Source organism: Crassostrea angulata, chromosome 2, assembly GCF_025612915.1.
Source record: "Crassostrea angulata isolate pt1a10 chromosome 2, ASM2561291v2, whole genome shotgun sequence".
In the NCBI taxonomy this organism is placed as follows: domain Eukaryota; kingdom Metazoa; phylum Mollusca; class Bivalvia; order Ostreida; family Ostreidae; genus Magallana; species Magallana angulata.
The window spans coordinates 69,846,447-69,861,538 of NC_069112.1; the positions used below are offsets into that span (position 1 = coordinate 69,846,447).

Genomic DNA, 15,092 nt, shown 5'->3' on the forward strand with positions numbered 1-15,092 from the left:
ATATGATATTGTGTCTAGTACAAAAACAATGGAGGACACATCTATATAAAAAACCAATTTACCGAAAAGTAAGCGTGTAAATTACATAACCTCTTCATTTATAAATTTCCAGAATAAGAATATGCTGCATTCCTAACCATGTGTCCCTGCTCAGAGGTTTGTCTTTTGTTGAAATGATGTGTTTTCTCTTCTGAAATGTAAGCTATAAACTATGAGTCATTACGAAGTAAAAGAAAATTGATCATCTCTTGACTGTTAACTTGGTTTACCAGTATTATCTCATTATGATGGCATTGTACCTTTTTCACAACACTTTTCAGCCATTTTGAGTTAACCATTTAATTTTAAATATTTATAACGATTATTTAGTGAGATGACAGAGGGGCTATACTTTCGATTGGTAAACTAATTTTGAAAGAATCATGTTTTACTGAAATAATACCAAATAAGGAGTGTAATGAAAAAATTAGGAAGTAAAACTAAAGTGAAATTCATCGAAATGGTAAATGTACTTGAAGATACATTTCGTCTCCTAAATCTGGCATATAATTAACTTCGCAGCCTCTTCCAGTTTTAAGTTGCGTTTTCAGCGAGCCATATTTTATTGGTAAACTGGTTACTGTCCAATGTAATTTTATTCTCGATCGTCACCTTACAATTCTCTGAAATCCAATTACTCTTTGAATTGAAATCAATTATCTTCATCTCAAATCTTTAAAAAAAACACACTCATAATTTGATGAATAGCGATTCTGGCTCTTACCTTAATGGGCTAGTAAGATTGGAAATGCTTAGAATCATGTCTCCTTTATTTCGTTTAATGATCAGTTCATTGTCACTGTCATCAAGCGAAATCACAATCTGTTTTTTTAGCTCAACTCTCCGCTTGAATTCTTAAACTGGTTTATGTTCAATGTAATTCCTTGCCGGTCAGTACCTTCCAATTCTCTGACTCCAGTTTATTTGTGAAATTCACTATGCACACTTTCACTTCTGTCAATTTCCTAAAATTTGCAGAATATATAACTTCAGTATTTCGTCTTTACATTTAATGTAGTTAATTGTTGTTTTTATTTAGAGAGCAGTGCTTTCATTATCGTGGATATGTTCTTCAATATTATTTATATATATATATATATTTCCCCTATGATTTACAAATTTAAAATTTTATATGTTTTCACATTGAAGTACGTCAATTAAATAGATAAATAAAGACATTGACCTATTAACGAAGAAATAAAACATTGGACTTAAAAATACAGTTTACTGAAATCTTTGACAATAAGCAACCGTTACTTCAGTTTTCGTTTATAAAATAAAAACGTTCTGTAACAATTTAACATTTGAACTTACAAACAAGTTTGACAATTTTAACTTTGCTTAGTTTTAACGTTACTTATATCAAAAAATGACTTAGATTTACTGGATAATGAAAATAAGAAAGACCATTCAGACAATTTTGGAGTTGGTATAATATTCATAAGTATTCAGCTTACGGAGCCCCCCCCCCCCCCCCCCCCCCGGAATTTTTTCTGGATCCGCGCGTGCAATGTAGAACAGGTAAACACGGAACTATTCTTTTATTGAATCAAATGAGCTCATATTTTTACTTCTAAATTTAACATATACATTTGAATAAGAAGCTGATGTTGTTATAGCGTTTAAACCTCGACTCAGCAACTAAAAAAGTTTAGGAATTCATACACATGAATTATTTACCTTTAAACCCAAAGGGAGATATTTCTTAATTATGCAACTAGCTAGTGAAAAAAACCAAAACAACAACAACAATGCAATTGCACCAGCTGTTGTTTTTAGTTCCTTTACTAAAACTATACATGAAAAAAAAATAAAACATATCATCTACTAATATAGTATCAATTTTCATATAGTATTGAATTCAAATATGTATAAAATGACTTTCACTTACCATTTTAATTATATTCTCTAGCCAATGTTTTCTCCATTAATTTGGACATCCTTATACTAGGGGAGGCTGGTATTCCCCTTCTTGCAAGACTCATCGTTTGCCTTTACAGAGGACAATTAATCCTCACAATCCCTACAGAAAGTACGTCGTTCACTCGTGCCCCGATGCCCTAATTAGGTGGGCTCGAGAAGGACTACTTCTCTTACATGTTCTGAGATGACTGGGACATCTCTCCGTCCTTATGATGTGCTTTGCATCATATGGACAAACGCGAAAGTTTGCATACACTACGCAATTTTGCGTTTAAGTACTAATACTTACTGTGCTGAAAGGCGAGGAAGTTGAAACGGATAGAGGGTGGAGCTGGTTGAAGTCTGCTGAAATATAAAATTTGATTAAGTTACATGATAAAACATGTTCCATTACATCGCTGATCAGTGTATCCTCATCTGTTAAACAGTACTTTAAACAATTTGCATCATTTACATTCATACTTTGCAAACTAAGAAAACAGATAAAATGAAGATAACTAAGTACCAATATAGAAGATCTTAAAATTTACTTACACATTTAACATTATTCAGGTACAGAGTGATGACTCTTTTGGTCAATACGAATTGATCACTGAACAGCAGATTGTTCTCATCAAGGTAGAGAACTTGGATATTGTGGGCACATCTTATATCAAGCACCCCCCTTCCAATCCCAAAATGGCCAAATCGCAGAAAGTCAACATCAATGCAGCCATTATATAAGCCATCTCCAATCACACACTCCCTAGTTGCAAGTCTCCCCAAGGTTGACCCCCCCCCCCCCCCCCCACAGCCAAGAAACGTAAACATAAAATGATGGTGATCATTTAAGTATCAAAGTCAGCAAAAGTGTGATTCAATTGCTGACGTCAATTCTAAATACAAATGCCGTGAAGTTACTTTTTTCCGAAAATAAAAATGCAGGTTATCGCTTATTTTTTTTAAAAATCGAACTCCATGAAATTAGTTTTTAAGTGAAGTAAAGTAAAATACAATTAAATAATTTTTAAAAAAGAGTAGAAATGACCTATAAAAGTTATATGTGAATTAGGTAATTTTAAATAATTATCTGTATAAGCTACCTTTAGAGAATTTTTGAGTTGATATAATATTTTTAAGTATGCAGTAAACGGAGACCCCCTTGAATTTTTTCTGGATCTGCGCATGCAATGTAGAAAGGGTGAGGGCGGAACTATTCTTTTATTTCACCATAGAACTCATGTTTTAACTACTAATTTAAAATTTACATTTTTATGATGTTGATCTTGTGAAAACCTCGAATCAGCACCCACATTTCATTTGGGAAGACTAATTTATTCAGTTTTAATTGAGTTCATGCACTTAGATTATTAACTGTTTAACCTAAAAGTGAAATAACTCAATTTTCGTTTTCCACAAAGATGCAACTTGCTAGTAATAAAACAAAACCAAAAACACCCCCCCCCCCCAAAAAAAAAAACAACAACAAAAAAACAACAACAACGGTGCAACAGTCTCAAATTTATAATTGTGTAACGATTGCGCAATTTTTACAAATTGACTAGTGATTACTGGTAACATTCAGGACAGCTCCAGTTGTGATTTATAATTCTTTCACTGAAACTATACAGAAAAAAGAAAAATTAATACCTATCATCTACTATTATAGTATTGATTTACGATAAAATATCTTTCACTTACCATATTATTTATAATCTCTGTCCCATGTTTTTCTCCACTAATTTGGACATCCTTATACTAGGGAAGGTTGGTATTCCCCTTCTTGCAAGACTCATATTTTGCCTTTACAGAATACAAGTAATCCTCACATTCCCTACAGAAAGTATGTCCTTTACTCTTCTTTATGTTGTGAGTAAAATCGTACTCACGTGCCCTAAATATGCGGGCTGGAGAATACAAGTAATCCTCACATTCCCTACAGAAAGTATGTTCTTTACTCTTCTTTATTTTGTGAGTAAAATCGTACTCACGTGCCCTAAATATGCGGGCTGGAGATGGATTACTTCTCTCACATGTTCTAATATGACGGGGAATCTCTCCGTCCTTATGATGTGCTTTGCATCATATGGACAAACGCGAAATCCTGCATACACTGGATAATCCTTCATTTTGCGTTTAAGATTGAAATGTAAACTTATATACACGGTATTTCAACTACTGTAATTAATGTAAAAAAAAAATAAAGAAATTTTGATATTTAAATGAAGTCAAGTCCATTGAAGATTTCTTGTTATATTATTTTCTGCAAGTACCGAATTAATCACCACTTTGTGAAAAAGTTGTCAATTCATTCTACTTATTTTCTTTATATGACTTTAATGAATTCTATATATAAAATTAGTATTTTAAAAATATAAGGCACGAAGAAAAAAAACCCAGAACAAAAACAAACTTGAGTAATAAAAAATGAATTAAAAAATTATGTTGTATTGTAAAAGTTTTCTATATAACTCTAAGCAAGTTTAAACAAACTCTAAAATGTAATGAAAACAAATATTTCAAATCTACAGAAATGGCATCAAAAGTTTTGTAAACAATCATTTTTTTGTCATTGAAATAGAAACTCGCGATTTAAAAAAAAAATATTTTGTCACCAACCATTAAGCTAACATTGCTCTATAGGAAAATACAAAATTCTTAAAACAAAAGGAATATTTTACTTACAGAAAATCAAGGAATTCTTCTGCCATAGTGATATTCTGTCAATGATAAAATCTGTTTGCAATCCCCCATTTATATATTCTCTTGAGTGGAAGTTTGTATGTAAGAAAAAGAGCGAATATGTTTGGGGTTCCATCGCACTAATTGATGGATTGAGTACTGACCCAGAAATTTCTGCATTATTCTTTATATATCATATGAACGTCTTTTGAATCACTTTTGAAAATACCGCCCGGTTGTCTTACACCTGCGCAAAAGTAATCATGACCTGACCTGACCTATTTCCTAGTCTTTAAAGGTCAGGCTGTATGTACTAATGGTAGGACGTGTACTCAATCATTAAATACAGCTTTTATTCAACTGCTCCATTTACTCATTTATTGAGATCAGGTTTACTGATTTATACACATTTTGTTTTTTTAATGTTAAATATATGCATTTTACATGTAGGTATAAAACAAAATAAGTCATTTTCATATTCCGCTGTTAATTATTTGTACCAACCTACCTATACGAAGTGACAATGAAATTACAACTAGATGATTTTTAGCGAACAAATTTACAAAAAAAAGAAGAAAAAACCTAATTATACAACGTTTCTTTTTTTTAGTAAGCCTACAAGTGAGCTTTTAAAAATTAAAGCGCATTTTAATGTTTTTATGAAATAAAATGTCACATATAAACTATACATTTATATTTGTTTATCAGAAAAAAAATCATCTGTTGAAAAAAAAAATTACATACACGATATATATCAAGAGTAGTAAGGGGGACAGAGAACAGTCAGTCTGGATAACGTCATGGGTTTTTCAAGACCCCATCGACAAAGGTCAAAAAAGAGTTCACAATCAAGGTTGGAGTATACAGTCAATGACGTCATGGGTTACCTTTATACAAAGAGTGAGTCTACAGTCAAGAGTGAGTGTACAGTCACTGACGTCATGGGTTTTTCCAAAAATACCTCAGGGTCACGTTAGTTTGCATAGTGACACTCAAAGATAGATACTATGAAAACACATTTTTTGAGTCAATATTTGTGCTAGTAGAGTCACCTTAGTTCACATAGCAACAATTGAAGGGTGAAGTAGTAGATATATGCTAATACTAGGACACAACAGACTCCGCCCATCATACTATATCAACTATACCAAATATGTAAATATTCAGAAAAGGCTGAAGGTTTATGTACATTTTATGTAAACTGACAACCCTAACTATTGGGAACCCTGCAAGGTTAGCCCAGCGCATCTAAAAACATAACACTAGCACACAATTAATTCCGCCCATTACACTATATAAACTATACCAAATATTGAAATATTAAAAAGGCTGAAGGCTTATATAATTTTTTTGTAATATCTAAAAGGCTGAAGGCTTATATATATATGTTATGTAAATTGACAGGCCTATTAACATATTTGGTAAAGTTTCTTTATAATGGCTCGAGTTAAGATAGTTGTACCACCAGTTTGAAGATGAACAGAAGATGCTGCTACACACATGTACTGTACTTTCCAGTCATATAAAGAACAGCCCCCTTAATCCCTCCGAGTATTAAACGCTCTCCGCAATTCATCGGGATATTTTCAATGAATAGGATCTTTACAGCTGTGCATCTCAAATCCAATACACCTCCCCTATCGAAGTACGGCAAACGTTAAGGTGGTTACATGATCGGGGAGACAACCATCGTCCAGCCCCCCTCCCTGCCACAAACATTTCGAATTCAAACATAGTTCAAATAACTGATGGCTTGAAATGTGGCATATCAAAACTGACAAAAGGTAAAAAAAAGAAGCATTATTCTGAAACTGTTGCAAATATGTGCGCTGTGGATAACGGATGTAATGAGCAAAGTATACACTGTACTATTCTTGGTTATACCGATCCTGACTCTTTTTAACAAGTATTGTCATCCTATTTCCAAACATAAATGTTCATCTTTTATACATTTCAAACAAAAATAAAAACGGTATATATGAGTAAAGTTTTATAATTTTATGTGATTTATCAAATTTCAAAAATATTGGTAGAACTTTTGGTCAAGTAATTGGATCAAGCCATTATATAATCATTGTGATGTGTTTGTTTGACTACCTGGAAAGATTATTTTTACTTGTTAACCCCCCCTCCCCCAAATAAAAAACAACAAACAAACAAAATAAAAGATATATTTTTTATAATGCTACACACATTGCAAAACGATTAAAACAATCCTATTAAATGTACATTACACATTTTCCTTTACTCTGGAATCAATCCAGAATACTTTTGACTACTAAAAGGTTCCAGTTCGTCGTCCTAATTTTCTCCATCAATGTGAATTTCATCATATTTTGGGAGAGAAGTAACACCCCCTTTAACACAAAGTTTTCCTTTTCTTTGCCACTCATTTTCAAACTCTTTGTGAACACATCTTGAGTAATGTTCAGCACCTTCCCCTTTTTTAATTTTATGACAATAGTTAATCTCGCAAGAGGTGAAGTTCTTGCTTGTTACTACATTTTTTAAAAAACACTTAATTAGGTGGCGCGACAGTCTACCTTCCCTAATGACATGTGTTTCATCGTTTGGACAAACGATGTTTCATCGTTTGGACAAACGATGTCACCAGTTGAAGTTGTTTAAAGGTAGTATTCAACCATCTTCACTAACTGGATCCAAACAGTAGGCACATTGACTGAATTTTAAACTTTTAATTACGATTTTTGTCCATTATATATGATTTCAAATTCGTTTTGATTACTAAAACGAACGCTTTGATCAAGAATGCGCTTAAAATCATACCACCCACTAATCTACGCATTATATTCAAATAAGGTCATCTATTTTTTGCACGGTGAAACTCTTATACGTAACATAATTAAATTAGGTCAAGTTATCAATTTACTAGTAGTATAGTAGATAGCGTTCAGTCACAGTCAAGGTCCCCACCCATTGACGTCATGGGGTTAACCAGGGGTCAAGACCAATAAGAAGGCCCCCACGCAGTGACGTCATCGGTTAACCACAGTCAAGAAACCCACAGTCACAGTCAAGAAACCCCCCAGTCAAAGCCCATTCTGATGACGTTTATAGAAGGGTCATAATTTAAGCTCCATTGTGATGAAGTCAGCATTTTGTTTCTATATTCACCAGAGTAGCCTGTAGCCATGAAGGTTAATATTACTTCCTGAAAGGTACCTACCAGTAGATTGACCAACCAACAGTCAAGTGACGTCATGATGATGTTAAAAATCATAAGGAATCTGCAGTCCTCAATAATCTCCACCCTGAATGTGATAGGCACAAATGGTACAGTGACATATTTTAAAAATTAATAATTATTAAAATCACCAACTAGGTCATAACATATAGCAGAAACTACTTAAATAAGTTCAAAATGCCGCAATTGTCTACAGTCAGTAAAGTAAGTAATTTTGTTAACATACTTTAGTAGAAGTTTTTCTTGGATTACATTATAAGAAAAATTATTTAAAATATAATGTAGTCATTAGAAGTATTACTAATACTTAGAAAATCATTATAGATCTAGTATGAAGAACTGAACCATAATTTGAATTATTTATCCTCTTTTAAAAAAAAATGTCGGACACTGTAGTAAATTTATTTATTTACAAACTAAACACATCGCGAAGAATGTGCTGAAATGAAAAACACCTGTCAGGTGTTATCCTACAAACTTTATTGAACTATACTGACACAGTTCACATTTCAGTATCGTCGTTGTTTGGTTAAAGTTAAACAGTTCTCATTTTATTTTCTCTTTACAATTAATTTAAAATATTTGTTTGAAATTGATAAGACCCCACCACTGGTAATTGATTGAAACTTTGTTTACATATTGCCAATTTATTTTAGTACCTGTCATGTTTTTCATTTTTATATCTACCACAGACAAACATACATTTCTTTGTTTGAGGTCAAGGTTACCAGATCCGGAAGTCATAGTTGTTAATGTAAATACAGATTAGTTGCATAGCAGTGTTCAAAAGCAGCAGTGTTAAAACTAATTTGATTTGAACTGTTTTTTAATGGTTCATGGGATTAATATAATCGGTAATTAACTTGCGATTTTTTGTATAGTTTTGATAATTAACATTCTTCTGAAAAAAAACCTGCATATTCATAGCTTTATCAAGCTATTTTGAATAGCTTTTTTAAAAGGGCATGGTCACGAGTTTGGTAAAAAATTATTTTTTTGATTTAAATGTTTACAATGCTTCAGTAAGGTATTTGTAATAAGCAACCAACATTTGATTGTCATTTGTTGAGTTATAAGCGAGTTACAGAACTTACAATTCTTCGCTATGTAAACAAAGCTTTTGTTTGCATTTTGAATGTTGAAGTGAAAATTCCAATTTTAGACCTCAAATAAATGTGTGAATCAATAGAAACTGTTTATTTATTCTTAAAATGAATAAAAAGATACACAAATTAGCTTGAAAAAGATTTTTTACTGGTATATTGAACCTATGTAAACAAAAACAGGGCATGAGCCTTGTTTACATGACGAAGAATTTTGAGCCCTGTATCTTGCTTAAAAATCATCGACTGGCACCCAAATTTCATTTGATCATTAGGAATGCATTCCTAAAGCATTGTAAATAATAAAAACAGAAAAATAAAACTTGACCAAAATCGTGGCCATGCCCCTTTAAGTTATATAGCTAAATCAGGAGATTGTGCTGGACCTGTTCAACATTGGGTAAGCCTCTAATATGGTAATACATTTAAATTGTTTTTTCGAGCTCTGTCTGAAAGGCTCGAAATATTGCAGTTGTAACAGATTACGAGTTCAGGATCTGAACAACCACAATACGAACAATGTTTGCCCCATACAATATGAACTTAAATGCACTAAGAAGGCCGCATATGAAATTCCAAAGACATGCGTTAAACACCACTTAGACTCACAAATGTTGTTGTCTTGGAGGTCCTGATGAGGTAAATTTATGAATTATGAACAAAATCAGTCTTGAACCTCGATCCTTTTAAAGTATTTTAGTATTTTTCCCCCTTCCCCTACAATAGAGTCGGAACAAACATGTTTTAAGATAGATTCCAAATCATCTGTACAGCACTCTACTTACCAAGTGTAAATTAAAAAACAAGATTCAGAGATATTTCATAACACCAATTAAAATAGGGAATTTGTTTTGTTTTTTCCCTTTCAAATGTATTACATATTTTTTTGGGATGAGGTACCAGACAAACAATGAAGATAATTCTTATTGAAGCAGGGCTCGGGGAAAAAAGACTGGTTCTAGCAAAGAACAAGGATGCTGAAAATCTTAGAGATGCATTGTTGGAGCATTACCCAAAACTAAAGGATGCTGGGGGATATGAGTTGATGCGTTCATCATCAAGAACTCTATTGGAAACGATTCCTATTCCAAGTTATGGGTATACGACTCACTATTTGTCCGATGAGAGTGGACTTGGCTCCGCAATATGCTACATAAGACCATTGCAAGGACAACTGTCCGTGGATGTAGAAGACAGAAGTGAGGTACCTTAATTAGTTATCTTAACTCTAATGTCTCAACTGATTTTTCATTTACAATTTTGATTCATAAATAACATATAAAATGGCATAGATCAATTGAGGTAAAAGATGTGGATGCAAGCTGGAAGTTAAAAAAATATGTTTTTATTTTATTTCTAAAGTTCTAAACAACAATGAAAAAAGCAAACCTGGTGAGGATTTGTGCTATTAAAATGTTGAAACTATCTTTCTGAATTGTTAATATTCCATAGCCATCAGAATTTTGTCCAACAGAATTGTGCAAAGGTTGTGGAAAGAAAATTCCAGTTGTCTTGCTCAGAAATCATTTGTCTGTGTGCAAAGATCAATGTGAAATTGTAAGTATTTGTAGGAGTAGTAAGGGGGACAGAGAGCAGTCACTCTGCAGTCAATATGACGTCATGGTTTTTTTCCCATAAAGGTCACACGAGGTCAAGGTGGTAGTCTACACTCAGGGGGTTATTCACAGTTAATGACGTCAGGGGGTAGATTTATGACGAAGAGCAAAGCAACAGTTGAAGGATGATACCATAAATATCTACTATCAGGGTCTCCTTAGTCATCTGTAACCATAGCAACAGTGTAAAGTATTGCTAAATTTAGAACTAACAAACTATTGTATCCAGGCATGGTTTAAAAAACGCGTTTTTTTCGTAGGACCACTCCTTTAATATGAAGGCAAAATTCAGTATAATAAGTGCACATTTCGAAGTATTTCTTTACTTACTCTTTTTGCATCAGAAGAGAACCATTCATCAACTATATACAGTAAGTAAACTGTCATTATCCTTTAACAAAGTTTTAAGATTCTTAATCGTTTTTGTTATCAGGAGATCCAAAGACAACAGAGATAGTACAAATCATAAGTTTTAAATAACATTTTCTGTTACAAAGTATTGCGTGGTATAGTGTTAACAAAGTTTACAAGTACATATAAAATGGATTTAACCATTTATCAATTTTAAAAGCACAATGTCCCTCAATGTCTTGTAAAAAAGTTGTTACACAAACTTTACTTTTTAAAACAGTTAAGTAAGTTATTATTTTGATCTGTTCACAATCATCGCGGGCTCAGGGTAGTATTGTTGGATTCTGTACATTTCACACGGATACACACGGGCTTTCACTAAATGGTGTACCACAAATCAAACAACTAGAGCGTTGTAAATTTGACCCTTTTAGCCGAGGTACCGCTATCTCCTTTAGACAACAAATCTTCTATAAAGTTTAAGATGATTTTAATTTGCTCGCAATTCAAGGTCACTCTGGCCAGGAGGGCTTTTAAGACTTCGACTTGTTCTAAGGCATTTTGTTTGCTCTGTTCCTTCATCCTTTTCTCAAATTTACACATCTTGTCCGGATTTGTTCGCCTGTTAATGAATCAGAATCGATCTTAGTTACAGAGTGTCAGATTCCACATTCAATTAATTTATATCCCACATTTGGTGATTATTGGTTTGCCAGTTTTAAGAACCCATGTCTTTTATAACCTAGAAATTAGCAAAAGTAATTCAATTACTTTTTTTAGAACCCTTTTGTAAATGAATTAACATCGATGGTAATCGGTAAGATGATGATTCAATATTGCTCTGTAATTAATGTGTTAAAACATTCATCCCCTCAAAGTAGTCAGGATGGAGTCTTCTGTCTGATTAAATCGACCCTTATCATTATCCGAGTTACTGGTACATGTAACTGGCGCAGCAAAAGCACTGCAGTTTGAGTCTAGTGCCGGCGAGTAGCTGGCAACTGGTGCAAAGGTGTTGCAGTTACCCTGGCTCTTTAGTGCAGACTTAGGGGTCTAAAGAGATCCAGAGAGAGGGTGAAAGACACTTACTTTTTATTATGTTCAAACTAAGTTATCGAAATTATTTAAACCTGCTTTTTCTGAAGATCAAAAGATTTAATTTAACTTCATAAAAATCAGTTATCTAATAGTTTAGAAATTAAACAATATGAAAATGTAATGACTAAAGATTTTTTTTAAAGTTATTAAATATACATATGACACATCCTGGTACATTACGTTGCACAAGAATCCAATCTTTACCATTTCCTTGACTCATTTTCTTTGCCAGTTGTACTTAATGTCGAACGAGTTTGCTGAGAAAAGATGTCATCGAACTTCGTTATCTATTAGGACTAAAAGAATATTTAATTAAGCCAATGAAAGATAACTCTTACAAAAGCTGTTAAACTCACCTTTGCAAGCCTTACTTTTCCAACTCCTCCCCCATCTTCAACCACATTTCTTCAATCTCACCGAACGAGTTTGCTGAGTTTTTGGCGTCACTGCCAGAGTAAAAGATACAGTAATAGAGAAAATGAACAAAGGAATGACATCTAACCATGTTTTATATAACTTTCGTACAAAATGTTAGGCATTTGAATAATAATGCATAACATAGCCAATATATTTTTAATAATGAAATTAACGAATCTATGCCTACTCAGTTTATAACTTGTGAAATACCCTTTACTTTGTTATGTTTCGGTCACTAATCACAACTTATTTAGGAGTTTTAAAACTGTGAAAAAAAATTTTTATTCTTAAACTCTTAAGCTTAACAAATAATGTACTTGTAAAAATGAAACAAGTTAAGAAAAAAATAAGTAATTATTTAAAAAAAAGGAATATTTTTACTTACAGAAATTCAAGGAATGCTTCTGCCATATTGTCAGTAGTAAGGGGTATAGTCTGTGGGCTATAGGGGCAGTGACGTCATATGGACCACACCCCCACAAGGTCAGGTCAAGGCCAGACCCCACAAGGTCAGGTCAGGGCATGTTCAAGGTCAGGTCAAAGTCAAGGTCATTAAGTAGGTCATGTACTTAATACAAGGTCACAAACATTTGAGGTCAAAACCGTTTGAGGTCAAAACAGTCTGAGGGCTAATCGTCAAGGTCAATACAACAAGGGCAAACTGTTCGAGGTAAAAACAGTCTGAGGGTACCAATGACAGTATAAGGTCATTATTAGTCTCATCCATATATAACCGAGGTAAGGACTTCCGAGATCAAAAGGAGACTTGGAGAAAACCATACTATTAAAGTATCTGTTTTACTATCTTTAAATTGTTATATTTAAAAGACACTCATAGCCTCTCTGTGTATTGTGGTGAGTGTTTTGCATGAGAAACAGAAAAGTGATCAAATGGAATGCATGTTGAGACCTAACGTCAACTCAGATAGCCCTATAACCTGTCTATATGTGGATAAATACCCGCAGTCCAACGAGATTTACGCACGAATGTGTGTCAACAATACTGTACAGATTGATATAAGGCGGTTTCATATCAGTCTTTCAAAATTCTTAAAGACAGAGAAACAAAACAAACAAAATACTACAAAGCTCTTTACGAAATTTATTGTATTATTTAACCAGCAAACGTGATGTACGTCATTCTCCAGTACTCTCAAACGATTTGTCGTTCGGTAAATCTATTTTTCCAACGCGCTGTTTTCATGAATAGTTTTTCCTTATTGAAGAGTTGAAAATTTTACACGTTTCTTCTCTGGTTCACCATACTTGTCTGCCAGATAATTCATTATTATCTCACTCTGTTCCATATCATCAGCCATCCTCCTCTGCAACTTTTGTCGGACATGGAACTCCCTGGACGCAACTACCTGAACCACGTTTGGTTTAAATAATCTTTTTTCCAATGCTCTTAACTTCTGATCATTTTTTTGTCTTAAAAAAAAGAAATTCAAAAGAAGACTGGTTAAAAAATAATAACAAAACAGGAATATATGGAAGTAAAAGCATAAGCATGAGTATATCTTTTATATATATATATATATATATATATATATATATATATATATATATATATATATATATATAATTTACCGAAGTGTAGTTAGAATGGAGTCCTTTACATTAATCACTGTGTCTTTTTCTGGTTGAGGAGGGGGGTAATTTTCATCATACACCGGTCCCGATGTTGAGCCACTAAAGGTACTTGTAGTTGTTGCGTAACTAAATATTAAATATATATTCAAAGATATATTACCTCAAATAATACATATTTTTATCATTGATACTCTTTAAGTAAAATATGAACAAAGAGTAAAGATATCCTAACCTTTTGAAAGGTAGTTCTGATGTCATATGTTCTTTTTTTATTCCCTCGCTATTATTTTTAGTGAGGGAAGGTGTGGGTAAGGTCTCCACTTTTGATGTAGGTTTTGCATTTACATTCTGCGTTAGTAGAGTCTTTAAAAGAGAAGACCCTGTTGCCTCAGATGGTGTTTCCTTTTTAAAAAGAGTAGAGGAAGACCTTTAAAATAAAAAAAATATAAAGGATAAAAGGTTAATAATAAAATTACAATAAGTTAACTTTTTTTTCTACTGAAGAAAAAAAGTGATTTGAAAACAGCGTATAAAAAAGAACGTTTTAAACACACAAATTGTGAGATCTTACAACATACTAGTAGGTATGCAATTACAAAATACTTACTGTGCTGTAAATTCATCAAAACTGCCCAATAGCTGCTCAAAATCTGTTTCTTCACTATTATCAAAGCAAAAAAAAAAGAATAAAAAAAAAATAACTATTTTATTTCATGTAAAAAAGAACTATCCTCTTATCATCATAACAATGTTATATTTTCATTTCTTTTAATCTCTAAAAAACCTTGAAATCATGGTTTTGTTCCTATAGAACTGAGACTTCTGTCCTAACTTAACATTACTTTACATTATTCACCAATTCAATAATGTAACCGATAAATTTTCGTCATGGGCGCTCATTCTACTACGCAGGAGTACAATGTGACCAGATAAATACTGTTTTATAACTACTGTATTTATAATTACTGTCTTAACATGTCCAAAGCTATGAATTAAACACAGATTTAGTGTCTACATTTATACAGAAAATTTTACCAAAACAGGGTAAAAATAAAGTATTTTGAGAGTGAAGCCCTCCACACCCTC

The 15,092-nt window shown here is 32.8% G+C and overlaps 2 protein-coding genes across 2 annotated transcripts in view; one reads left to right on the forward strand and one right to left on the reverse strand.

The window, feature by feature from the left end:
* The window catches only part of LOC128174791 (uncharacterized), a 39,056-nt gene extending 28,912 nt beyond the window's left edge, over positions 1–10,144 (forward strand). Inside the window, exon 3 of the mRNA XM_052840248.1 lies at positions 9,867–10,144. Coding sequence (XP_052696208.1) covers positions 9,867–10,144 — 278 coding nt within the window. The remainder of the gene's footprint in view (positions 1–9,866) is intronic.
* A 2,762-nt stretch (positions 10,145–12,906) lies between these two features.
* Positions 12,907–14,717, reverse strand: LOC128174792 (uncharacterized; the record flags this gene model as incomplete). Its single annotated transcript, XM_052840249.1, has 4 exons — positions 12,907–13,844; positions 14,004–14,132; positions 14,239–14,433; positions 14,614–14,717. Coding segments are annotated over 4 exons (642 nt in total), but the record flags the coding sequence as incomplete, so codon positions are not given.
* Between the last annotated feature and the right edge of the window lie 375 nt (positions 14,718–15,092).